The sequence below is a fragment of the Dipodomys merriami genome, unplaced genomic scaffold (genome assembly GCF_024711535.1).
Source record: "Dipodomys merriami isolate MVZ:Mamm:240054 unplaced genomic scaffold, mDipMer1.0.p SCAF_346, whole genome shotgun sequence".
NCBI classification, from domain to species: Eukaryota; Metazoa; Chordata; class Mammalia; order Rodentia; family Heteromyidae; genus Dipodomys; species Dipodomys merriami.
In genome coordinates this window covers 267,040-280,706 of record NW_027205004.1, presented here as the reverse complement: position 1 = coordinate 280,706, position 13,667 = coordinate 267,040, and the positions used below count along the sequence as shown (strand labels likewise).

Sequence of the window (13,667 nt, the reverse complement as noted above, 5' to 3'; positions counted from 1 at the left end):
ATAGTATTCTTAATACATATCAGTGCTCAGAACAGGGCCTGTTTCATGCCATGTGTGGGTTGCCTATTGTTTTTCTGTTGGACAGTCAGCACCAGAGAACCAGAGATTCTTCTTGGTTCTTCTCTGGATCCCTGTCATCTAGACAATGGCATGGCATGTAGCTAATGCCCCGTTAGTATCTTCTAAATGAAGTAAATAGATGGCAGGAAAGAGGTGTGGTTCGCTGGAAGGGCTATGGGGTTTGGTATCTAGAAGCCTTCAATTTGGTCCATCTTAGTCACTCAGGACTGCAAAAGCACAAGCAAGCCTCATAGCCCCCATAAACATCTGTTTGTGGATGCATGGTAAGAGGTCTTAGATACAATTTGATCTAAACCACTTGCATGTGGCTCCAGCAGTAAGAATTACATCCCTTAACAGGAAATCTGGATCTAGCTCAGCCCTGCCAGGGCTCACAGAGCTCTGTGTGCCTTTGGAAACTACCCCTTTTCCTCAGAGCTGCCCTATGAAAAAGCTCCTTGACCTCACTCCGTATGACTAGAGATAGGCCAGAAGGCATTATCTCCTTGAAGTTGTGAGTACTAGGGAGGGAAACCTATTTCCAAAGCACATATGCAACTCTTTCATGTCCTATATATTGTGATTTATATCACATGCCTTCTGACAAGAGTCAGATATTACCACCTTTAAAGTAGGAGTCTGCTCATGCCAACAGGGAGGTAATTATTGCTATGGATCACACTGTAGAGTGGCTTCTCCTTGAGAGGTTGTCTATTGATATGATGATGATGATGATGATGATGATGATGATGATACAGTCACTACTGGATGGCAAAAACAAACACGGTGTAAGTGCAAAGTGGAGGTTCCTAGAAGGTGACTCATCTCCCTAATTCCAGTGACATATTTGTGCAGGTATGTAACTAAAAAATGTGAATGCTTTTAGGTGGGGCTGGCTTTTTCCACTATAGCCTTAGTCTCCACCATGCCCTTCTGACCTTATGCTTAAATAATTTATTCATTTTGTTACCTGCTTAGTCCCTCAAGACATTTAAATTTTCAGGCTCTGCAGTAGAGCAATGTACTATCCATGTCCAACTAATTTATTCTTGAGTCAGGCAATTAGAGCATCTTAATTAAAATGAAAATCCCCTTATTTTCATGGTAGGTTAACTAAGGGAGTTGGGTCTGGATATTCCAATCCTCCTTTTCTTTGGCCACCACTTTCCCAAGTTCCACCCTGAGAAGTGCAGGCTGACCCATTGGTGTCCAGCCCCTGCAAAAATCCATGTGTCCACAGCTGCCTGCGGAAGGTTGGGATTCTTTTCATTCAGAAAGGGGATAAGCTCTGCCTTGCAAAGTGGACACTGTCATTATTAGACAAAAAGCAAGCCAAAACCTCACTGAAGTACTCCGGTGTTTGTGGATCATGCATTCACAGGTGCAGTGGTTTATGTTCTCTTTTGACACATGGCTCTTATTAACTTGAAAGCTATGAACTATCTACGTGTGCCCACGTATAGTGTTGACTTCTTTTCTTCTCTCTCTTCCTTTCTCATTTGTTTCCTAAGACAGAAGAGATAAAAGAAAATCCAGCTGAGATATAATTTCCACTCTGGCTACATTGGATCCTCACTTTTCCGAGAAAGGACTTAAATGTATTAGTTTGGTTCGCAGTGTTCTCACAAGGAACTTTACTTGGTGGCCCAGAGCCATATGGGGTTGGGTTGTTTTAAGATAAATAATGTAAGGAAATTAGCATTAGATCATTGGCAGAAATGTCTCTGTGTCTATTAAGGAATGATAGCATGTAATTTAAAAGCTTGATTCATGGTGGGAAGGAAAGAAGTTCCAGTTTATGTTTTTGAAATTTTTTTGCCAAGGTGATGGCACTTTCTCCAGAGCTGAATCAGATGGGCACTTTCTAGAGCTGAGGAATCTTCTAGAAGCCCCCATTCCCTGAGATCATGCCCCACTATCCTCTCAGGACCTGCTTTCAAGAGCATTGAAGAGCTGGGAGTGACAGGCAGGATCTCTAATAGGCTTTGCAAGAGATTGAGGTTGTTTGCGTTTGTCAACAGTGATACTCATATTTCCTGTATTTTACCTCTAAAGAAAAATAAACTAAAGGGCATCTTACTTTTTGAAACAAAAATTGTCCTTCAGCCTCTAACTGAGAACGTATTTGTGGTTGTATGTATGTGTTTCTACATATACATTCCAATAAGCACACATAAATAGTAATATAAACTTTTGACAGCAGAAGGCACATCACAAAACAATGATTCTCAGATTTTTAGATTTTATGAATCAAGAACATACAAGAAAAAAGAAATTGGGGAGTCCAGCACAGCTTACATTTTTCTAAGTAATTTGGTCAATTTTGCTATCTCAACCACTTTTTAGTGTAGAGTTCAGTAGTGTTAGATAGCTTCACATTGTAAATTTTGATAATTTTTCAGGAAAAAGTGAAACAGAGGGACCTCATCAGTCCTTATCATTTCATGAAAGAAAGATTTTAACATGAAGAAAAAAGGCATTGGTAGGTACAGAGATTCCTTCATCTGTGGCAGAACAGACCACAGAAAAATGTTTATACTACTTCAAAGAAAAATATAGCAAGGAACTCTGTGTAGGATTTTCCAGATATATATATATATATATATATATATATATATATATATGACAGAATTATATACTTTATATATATAAAATTATTGTTTTTCAAAGACGGAACAGCTACACTAAGCAAAAGGAAAGAAAATGGATTGGGAAGCTGGCTCAGTGGTAGAGTGCTTGCCTTGCATGCATGAGGCCCTGCATTCGATTCCTCAGCACCATATAAGCAAAAAGAAAAAAGCCGGAAGTGGCGCTGTGGCTCAAGTGGTAGAGCGCTAGCCTTGGGCTGAACTGCTGAGGGACAGTGCCCAGGCCAAATTCAGGCCCCATGACCGACAAAAAGAAAGAAAGAAATGTACATATCACCCAATTTGGAAGAAATAGTTATATTGTCAAAGTCTATAGAATTCACAAGCTTTATAGACCATGATGATGGCAATTTGCCTTGTGAAGATTAAAATGTGTTTGTGACTTTAAGTATCACTATCTGACAATACTGTGAAATTTATGTAATCATTTCATCTCAATAAAAGTTATTAAAAATTGTTTTTCAACTTTGCTATAGATCATTCCTACCAGTACATGAACTATTCTTAGGCCCTGATGAGACAAAAAGCTTGTGGTAGGCCATACTTGTGCTCATGGCTCATGCCAATAATCCTAACTATTTAGGAGACTAAGCTCTGAGAATTGAGGTTTCAGGTTAGCTTGGGAAGACATATTTCTAAGACTCTCATTTCCAGTTAACCAGAACAAAGCTAGAAGTGGACGCACAGCTCAAGTGAATGAAAAAAGCTGGGCCAGATAGAGAGGCCTGGAGTTCAAGCACAGTGTTGGCATAATAAAAAACACACAAACAAAAAACCAAAAACTTTAGTTAGGATGAAGTCAGCTATTATATCCCTGAGCACACAGGTAGTACTTTCCACTAAGTGATTTTGTTGATGAGTAAATCTGATTGAGATTCTGAAATAAACATCTCCATCAGTGGGCCAAGCATTCTGGCACTTGTCAGGAGCCTAGCTCAAGGTCTGGTTTTGTTCTTACAAAAGTAAAAGTTGACAGTTGTGGTTGAAGCCTATGTATTTTTATTTCATTCTCATTTTCCTCTCTTCTCCCAAGTTAATTAGTGCATTGAAGTTGACAGATACTTTCCAAGTCCATACTACATTCACATAGCTCATTAGCAATGTATAGTGTTGGCTCTTTAAAGGACCATATTGGATATAGCCTTCTGAAGTTTTAATTTGTTTTATACAACACGATTTAAAGACATCTACATTTCACCATGCAGCAGATGTAGATCTGCTCTGTATTGCTTCATGTGACTATACTAGGTCATATTTATCTGTTGTCTTATTGATAGACATATGAGTTGTCTCTAGTTTTCTTTTCTCATACAGATAACACTCTGTGCACAAGAGTGGAAATTTGACCAGGGGTGTCATCTGAGAGTAGAGTTGTTGTGTCAAAGGTGCAGTGACAACTTTATCACAAAATCTAATTATTCCCTAAGCAGCCTAACTGTTAAGTACGTCTTTTCGGGTCAATGGAGAGTGAAAAAGATAACATTGTAAGCCAGTCATTAATCACTTTGTTTTCTGGACCAAATTGAAAATCATTGATTGTTCATTAGTCTAAGATGTAGCTCAAAGTTTTTCTAGAACAGAGCAGGGGTCTGGCAGATAGTGTGAGGTGACTGGACATTGAGGAAAGGCCAACCCTTCCTTAAGTTTCCTTCTTTTCATGTGATGGAGAAAATGTTTGCAGACAGTCTGTGAAGCAGATGGAGTTGGGTGTTGCTGTCTCTCAGGCTTTATTATAAATGCTTTTTTGGGTCCAAGAAAATCCTGTGGACCAAAAATTGGCCAGTCTTCTCAGACAGACTTCTGAGTAGTCCTTTTTGGGGTAGCTGTGTTGTTGCTCAGAATGTGAGATGATTTTTAAGTTTCTTCCCACCGTCTAGTCTGTGGTTTCTTTGAACCCATTGGGGCGATAGCCAGGGAAGAAGTGAGCCCAGGTTCCATTGGGATTAGAAGTCAGACTATGTTCCCAGCTGGCTGGTAGGAAGTCTGAGGAGGCTTCTGTGGCCAGTGGCTCCTGTGGCTAGCCACCACTAGCCTGGTATGAGCCCACAATCTGGGTCTGAAAGAACAAACTGGTAACTGAGACAAGGGTCAGTGTGCTTAATGTACTTTATTCTATAGTCTTCTCAGTTGCCTTAGTGAATAGTGAGTGCTTTGCACACTTTAGAAAACAGTAAGTGGGAAGATAACTTGGTGAGTAAAAGCTATACAGCCATTAAAGAGAACAGTAATGAACTGAAATCCGCCTTTGCCACTTACGCAATTCTGAGCCTGTAAGAAGCCTGTTGCACCTCCATCCCAACATCCCACATGCTTAGTTGTGTAATAGCTGGGGAAAGTCTGAGAGGCATGCCTCACAGGCTAATCTGCTTTAAGGATTTAGGTGTTGTCAGGGTAATTTTTGGTGTGTAATCGAGATAGCTAAAATAGTCAATTATTAAAAACTTTCCCCATGGTTTCTTTCTGGAAAGTAGGTGATAATACTGGAAAAGCGTGCGTGCGTGCGTGCGTGCGTGCGTGCGTGCGTGCGTGCGTGCGTGCGTGTGTGCGTGCGTGTGTGTGTGTGTGTGTGTGTGTCCTGGGGCTCTTAGCTTTTTACTGACATTCTCCATTTGAGCCATAGCTCCATTTTTGGCTTTTCAGTGGTTAATTGAAGATAAGAGTCCCAACAGCCAGGTGCTGGTGGCTCATGCCTGTAATCCTAGCTACTCAGGATAGCTGAGATCTGAAGAACACAGTTCAAAGCCAGCCTGGGCAAGAACCTCTGTGAGACTCTTTTATCTCCAATTAACCACCAGAAAACTGAAAGTGGCACTGTGGCTCAAGTGATAGAGTGCTTGCTTTGGGCTGAAGAGATCAGAGACAGGACCCAGGCCCAGAGTTCATGCTCTATGATAGACCCCCTCCCCCCAAAAAAAGAGTCTTAAGGACTTTTCTGCTCAGGCTAGCTTCAAACCATGATCCTCTGATCTAAGCCTTTTTGAGTCACCAGTGCACAGAACTCAGACTTTTAAAATATGCTTTTTTCTCTTTTTCTTTAACCAGCTGTCAAAACTTGAGAAGCAGCAGCAGAGGAAAGAAAAGACCAGAGCTAAGGGGCCTTCTGAGTCAAGCAAAGAACGAAACACTCCCCGAAAAGAAGACCGCAGTGCCAGCAGTGGGGCAGAAGGTGATGTGTCTTCTGAACGGGAGCCATAGACACAGGAGGCAGGAGCTCAGGTAAGATGTACCCACCTGCTCAACCTTGCCCTCACACATTTTGGTGGAAGGAACAGTAATGCATTGAGGTCAAAATGGCTGCTGAGGCAAAATACATTCTATGGACATTTGTCCCCAGTGTCTTCAGATGTGCTACCTTTGTTAAAAGAGAAACACTGTCAGGTGGGATTGTGCTTCATTCACTGAGTGAAGGCGGGCAGGGTGCCCACAGGCTGGAGTGTCCCTCATTGCATTGCTACCACTAACATATGTGGTATAGACCATCAATTGTGTGTGATCCCACCATCAGACTCCCCATCACCAGTCCTGTTCTCAGCTGCTGAAGTGGAGGATAAGATCCTCTGCAACATTTCCTGCCTTTGTCCTGCCATCATTCACTTCATCCTGCAGTATTCTGGCAGCATTGCCAGTTTCCTTTTCCTGAAACAATGCTTTATACTTAGTTACAAGGTGAACACACAGAGTTATTTCAGGCATATTATAGTTAAGATACCTATTGGCGGCTGAGGGTGACATCAATAGTCTCTTGAGTCTATAGATTTGGAGCCGAGGGACAAGACAAGAGATTGTCTATAAGGTGACTTTTTGATTTTTCATTCCCTTCTGAAAGGGAGTAGAGGTTAGAAGTCCATGAGATAACCTTTAGGATTAACATGTCCAGATACTGAGGTATCTTAGTAATATCTGAGTGCAGTAGTACCCACTCAGATAAATAGACTAAAGAAATGAACGGAGAAACTCAGAAAGGTGGGGTTATTGGTTCACTAATAGTTTTGGAAAGCTGGCTAGTGAAGCCTCCTATTCTGCCTCTACCCCAGTCACTATTTTCTGCCATTGTGAGAATATGACAAGTATGGGTCAGAGGAAAGCCATGTCACACTATAACTCATTAGTCACAGCCACAAGCCTACCTTTAAGTTATCATGATGTTCAGGCCTAAAGCTACTGAATCATTATTCATGAGCTGAAACCCTTGGTGTGAGTTAGGGGTGTCCATGAATATTCAGTGATGTTGTGTGGTAGTTTTATCACAGAAAACTTTCATTCTCACCCCTTCTAAGACTTGATGGTGATCTTTTTTTTTGTCATCACAAATACTGCTGGTGCTACTAATTTATAATCTGTCACAGAAATCCTAAACCCAAGCCAGGCACTAGTGGCTCATGCCTATAATCCTAGCTACTCAGGAGGCTGAGATCTGAGTATTGCAATTTGAAGTCAGCCCAGGCAGGAAAGTTTGTGAGACTCTTATCTCCAATTAACCATTAGAAAACCGGAAGTGGTAGATCCCTAGCCTTGAGCTGAAGAGGTAGATCCCTAGCCTTGAGCTGAAGAGCTCAGGGACAGTACCTAGGCCCAGAGTTCAAGTCCCTTAACCAACCAAAAAAAAAAAAATTAAAACTAGTAGTTGTATTTACTTTCTTCCCAGAGTGGTACGGATTGGGTAGCATAGAATTTGGGATAAATGATACTGTTATCAGCCACCCAAAAAACAAGTAGCCAAGAAAGTAAACCCAGAGGAGTGGGAGAATCAAACCCAGGGGAAAGTGCTTAGAAAATAGTTGGCAGAGGTTATGTTATGCTCCTCCTATGCAAGTCAGGTTCACTGAAGCCATGCCATCATTATGGAGCTAGGAAGGAGAGAAGGCAGGGAATGAAGAGGCGTGATGTAGTAAAGCCCCTGCCTGGTAGAAGGGAAAGTCAAAGCAGCCCTCAGATTAGGGGAAGCCATAAGAAGGAACAAAGGGGAAGATGGAGGGGAAACCAGAGGCATGCCCATGTGTTTGAGTAGAAGGAGCAGCAAGACATAGTTTGGGATCGAGTACAGGGGTACAATGACTTCAATCCTGCTTCTCAGCATGGTCATTTCCCATGCTATAGAGATGTACCTAGGTCTGTCGTGCTGATGGTGGGTTGTGGGCAGAAGAGGATCATGGCCCAGAAGCTATGAGGAACAGCTTCATCAGGAGATTGGATTCATGATCTAGAAACTTCACAGCACTAACAGTCGGTTCCAGTCAGTTCCATGACTCCCATCTGGGTTCCTGAGTAAGATTTACAGGGGCCTGTGGTGCTAGTGGAGGAGCTTGGGAAGCTAGATCAAACTGAATGAAAGGAAGGTAAAAGGGGGTGGGGGCAAGTGAGAAATTGCCCCCTAGAGTGATGTATCTCTTCTCAATGGGGATATCAGGTACAGACATTGAGCAGTACCAGCTACTAGACCATCAGGTCTGCTGAGGACCCAGAGCGTGCTGTCGACACCAAGGTGAGACAGAGCTTCCCTGTGCAGTATCTCCTTGGATGCTGTTCAGTGGCTGGTAGCTGGTGAGCAAGTTTAGATTTGTTACTCATTTATGTAGTACTGACTGGGTTTTGGAAAGCCTTCATTTATTGACAGTTTAGCATAGTCATCTACTTGTAGTTATTCAACTCATAGTACACAAAGACAGAACCTCATCTGGCATGTGATGCTGCTGTATGAGCATGAGCAGATGTCAGGACCTAGAAGAATCTTTCTGAGCATGCCCGCTGGACCCTCCTATGACACCCAGTCAACCAGGTACTCCTGTCTCTGAGACTGTAGCCACATTCTTGGATTTGAAGACCCTGAAGAAAGCAGGACTAAATGACAGCTGGCACTGTAATTATACATTCGGTGTTTTTGTTGCTTACCCCCCCAAAACGGCAATTTGTCATTCCATTAAGACTGCAAAATCACCCCCAAATATTCAGTTATCTGTAAGAGCTGAATTAAGCATGACAGACAAGAAGGGACCTTTTATCTGCTTTGCCCCATAGAAAAACAGACAGCCCATTACTACTACTACCACCACCACCCATTCACACATACAAAGAAGTAGCCATTTTCATTTGAAAACAGAAGCAGCCCTGGAGAGCTTCACAGGCCCCAAGGGGAACAGCTTTGATTTTCCACAGTAATGTGAGGGAGAAAGAAAGGCAAAAAGAATATGGAATGAGAAAGGCATGATCTTGGGTATATTTTTCTTTAAAAATGAATTAAAACCTCTCATGGTTCATAGGACGTTCCTAGGGCATCAACATTTCTCTATGATGGTATAAACATTCTTTCTCATTTTACCAAATGGACATTAAGCTTCTAAAAGAAACTTCCAGCTATATCCTCTGTCTTGTTTCTTCATAGGACTCACCTTGCTGGGAGGATTCAAGGTTTTCTCTGAGGCTGCAATTCCATTATTTCCTCCTTCTGGCCACCACTTAGGCGCTAGGGCAATCTCTCCTGAAAGGTGCTGCCTCTGCTTTCCATCCTGCAGACTACAGGTTCATTTGAGTATTTACTTAACTGCTGTAATTAGGGTGTGAGAGGAATTTACTCCACATTTCTGTTCTTAAAATGTCAACACACTGGAAGTCAAACAATGGAAGTGTTTTGGAAACTACCATCTGTTTGCTTTTTCAGCTTGACCTTTGTCTGAATAATAAGATGTGTTCTGGAGGAGCACATTTCTTCCTAATGAGCTAGAGTAGTTGAGTGTGTTTGTGTGTCTTGTGAAAAGGGCACTTGATTGCTTTTTACTGTCTTCTGTGTATGGAATGATTTCCATTCTCTGTGTCAATATCTTGGCCACCTCCCCAAGCCCATGTATAGGTATTTCATGATATAAAACTAGCTGTGCCTCTAAAGTAGTATTGTCTTTTTTTTTTAAAACTTAAAACAGTAAAAAACAAAAACCCCAACAACAACCAAAAATACCAGGTTGTTCCAAGGAGCCCTAGTGTTTCTCCTATTCCTTCCTGTGTTGTTTTCAGGGTATATGCTTTTACCTCCAGCTCTTTGATGCATTTGGAATTGATTCTGGTTCAGGGTTACATATAAGGATCTAACTTTAGTTTTCTACAGGTGTTTAACCAATTTTTCCAGCACCATTTGTTGAAGAGGCTGTCTTTCTTCCATCCTATTTTTTTGGCTCCCTTATCAAAGATTAGGTGGCCATTGGTCTGCAGGTTCATTTCTGGGTCTTCAATTTTATTCTATTGGACCTCAGGCCTGTTTTGTGCCAGTACCAAGCTGTTTTTATAACTATAGCTTTGTAATAGAGTTTGAAGTTTTCTATTGATATTCCTCCACCACTGTTCTCTCTGCTATTCAGGGCCTTTTATTATTCCAAATGAATTTTTGGATTGCTTTTCTTAATAAATATCCAGCAGCATAACAAAGAAAGGTTGGACAGATGGGATTGCATGAAACTGTAGAGCTTCTACATGGCAAAGGACATAGCTAACAAGATAAATAGAAAGCCCACAGATTGGGAGAAGATCTTCACTAGCCATACAACAGACAAGGGCCTCAGAATTCCTTAGAACTCAAAAAAATTAAATCCCCCAAAAACAAATCCTCAAAGAAACAACTGCCCCATTAATAAGTGGGCTAAATACTTAAGAGACTTTTCTGAAGGGGAGATGAAGAAATACTCAATATCTCTGGCCATAAAAGAAATGCAAATCAAAACAATATTGAGAGGCTGGGGAGGTGGCTCAGTGGTAGAGTGCTTGCCTTGCAAACATGAGGCCCTGGGTTTGATTCCTCAGCACCACCAGCTGTAAATGGTGCTGTGGCTCAAGTGTTAGAGCACTAACCTTGAGCTGAAGAGCTGAGGGACAGCCCCAGGCCCAGAGTTCAGGCCCCATCATAACAAAAATCAACAAACAAACAAATAAATAGCTGAGATTTTACCTCATTCCAGTGAGACTGGCCATTATCAAGAAATCTAGGGGCTGGGAAGGTGGCTCAGTGGTAGAGCGCTTGCCTTGCATGCATGAGGCCCTGGGTTCGATTCCTAAGCACCACATAAGCAAAAAGAAAAAAGCTGGAAGTGGTGCTGTGGCTCAAGTGGTAGAGAGCTAGCCTTGAACTGAAGAGCTGAGGGACAGCACCCAGGCCCAGAGTTCAGGCCCCACGACTGGACCAAAAAGAAAAGAAAAGAAAAGAAATCTAATAACCACAGATGCTGGAGGGGATATGGCCAAAAGGGAACCCTACTACACTGTTAGTGGGAGTGTAAACTTGTTTGATGACTCTGGAAAGCAATGTGGAGGTTCCTCAAAAGACTAAACATAGCCCTCCCCCATAACCCAGCAATCCCACTTCTTGGTATTTACCCAGATGACCACGAACAAGGCCATAATAAAGCTACCAGCACATCCATGTTTATTGCAACATTATTTACCATAGCTAAGATATGGAAGCAACCCAGATAACCCCTCAGTAGATGAATGGATCAAGAAAATATGGTATATATACACATTGAAATTCTATGCTTCCATCAGAAAGAATGATACCTCATTCATAAGAAATTGGGAAGACTTGGAAAAAATCATATTCAGTGAAGTAAGTCAGACCCAAAGAAACATAGATCCCATGTTTTCCCTCATTTGTAATAATTAGTATATGTCTAGGACAATCTTAGCAGATGAACAGAATAGTTCAAAAACTACGTACATATGACCACATAAGATGATGCTAAGTGAAATGAGGAGGTTTTTCTTTGTTGTTATTTTATTGTCCTTTGACTCACCTTTTTTTTTTTTTTTTTTTTTTTTTTGTCGGTTATGGGGCTTGAACTTGGCCTGGGCACTGTTCCTGAGCTCTTCTGAGCTCTTCAGCTCAAGGCGTGTTATTTTTTTGTGTGTTTTTCTTTTCCTATAGTTTATCCCCTGTTGTCACTGTATTTTATTTTGGTACCCTGGGTGTCGTATATATGTTTATCTGAATTAGGGAAGGGAAGGGGAACAGCAAAATGGTGAGACAGCCAGGCACTGGTGGCTCACACCTATAATCCTAGCTACTCAGGGGGCTAAGATCTGAGGATTGCTGTTCAAAGCCAGCCCAAGCAGATAAGTATGTGAGACTCTTATCTCCAATTAACACCAGAAAAGCAGAAGTGGCACTGTGACTCAGGTGGTAGAGCACACACCTTGAGCTGAACTTAGGGACAGTGTCCAGGCCAAGTTCAAGCCCCACAACAAACAAACAAAAAAAAGGTGAATCAAAGGACAAAGGAGGAGCCAATGCAACAGTGATACTCACAAGATAGTATGTTGGAATTGAACTGTACAAATTGAGGAGGGTGGTTGGGGGGTGGGAAAGTGGGAGAAAAATGAGGGAGTTGGTAACAAGTTCGGCAAGAAATATATTCACTACCTTATGTATGGACCCCTCTCGTACAGTTACTCGTGTAACTGTAACCCCTCTGTACAGTATTTTTACAATAAAGATATATATGGAAAAAATTGAAAAAAATCCAAAGTTTATAATACCCATTTTCAACTACTTAGTCCATGAAGGTTAAACTAACACTGTGCCACTTGCGTTAAGTGCCACCTCCTTCCCAGTTCTTCCGCCCATCCCTGCAGCATTGCTGCTACTGATTTCTGAGTTCCCATTCCACCACCACCCAGTACATCACTTTTTATATTTAAATATTTTATTCCACTCTACTTTTTTCTATTTCATTTGCTTTTAAAGTAGATTTTTATTTTGAACTGACTTTTTTACTTGTCCATACTTATGGGGTACAGAGTGACATTTCAGCACACATGCACAATATGAAATGATCAGACCAGGCTAATTGGCACATCTGGCATGTCAAATATATTTTGGTTTTGGTTGGGAGCATTCAAAATCCTCTCTGCCTGATACTTGGAAATATTCAATTAGTTCTTTCCTATTGTAGTCATCCTGCATGCTATAAGACATCCTATCCAATGACACTACTTGTTAACCTTCTTCCATTTCTCCCTCTTCCCTGTTCTTCTCAGGCTCTGGTAACCTCAATTCTGTTCATTATTTCTTTGAGATCAACCTTTTTTTGTTTCTGGTCCTGGGGATTGAACTCAGGGTCTATGCACTGTCCCTGATCCTCTTTGTGCTCAACACAGTGCTGCTTCTGGCTTTTTCTGAGTGGCTTATTGGATATAAGAGTCTTCACAGACTTTTCTTGCCCAGGCTGGCTTTGAACTATGATCCTTAGATCTCAGCTTCCTGAGTAGCTAGGATTACAGGCATGAGCCACCAGTGCCCGGCTCAACTTTTTTTTTTTTTTTTTAAAGCTAACATTCTTATATGTGAGAATGTGAAGTATTGCCTTTCTATACCTGACTTATTTCTCTTAACATAATATCCTCTAGTTCTATTCATGCTGCCACAAAGGAAACAATTTTATTCTTTTTAATAGCTGAATAATATCCCATTTTATTTGTATACCACTTTGTCTGTCGATGAATACCTAAATTGATTCCATGTCTTGGCTATTGTGAATAGGACTGTAATAAACAGGTAAATACATATGTCTCTTTGGCATATTCATTTCAGTTCTTATGCTGCATGGGATGGTTGGATCATATGAGACTGAAAATAAAAAGCATCATCTGTTGACCAGTCCATTCATTATGGTAGATAGAAGCTTTCAGCTGGAACACTGGAAAAAAGAAAAACTGCTTAAGTTTAAACAAAGTGTGTGTGTGTGTGTGTGTGTGTGTGTGTGTGTGTGTGTGTGTGTGTATGGTGTTATGTTTTCATTTAACTGAATATCATGAATAATTTTCTATATCCTTTATTCTACTAGAGTAAGCTATAATGCTCCCTATATATCACACATTTGAAGCATAATATTATTTTCCCAAAGCACTAAGAATTAGGGGATTTTACTATATTTAACTGAAGTAAATATAAAAGAATGAAAAATACATTCAATGAGAATCCCA

General features: G+C 41.1%; 1 protein-coding gene across 1 annotated transcript in view; it reads left to right on the top strand.

The window, feature by feature from the left end:
* LOC138803695 (D-aminoacyl-tRNA deacylase 1) overlaps nt 1–13,667 on the top strand; it is a 170,199-nt gene that overhangs the window by 149,705 nt on the left and 6,827 nt on the right. The window contains exon 5 of the mRNA XM_069987753.1: nt 5,751–5,924. Coding sequence (XP_069843854.1) covers nt 5,751–5,903 — 153 coding nt within the window. The 3' untranslated portion in view covers nt 5,904–5,924. The remainder of the gene's footprint in view (nt 1–5,750; nt 5,925–13,667) is intronic.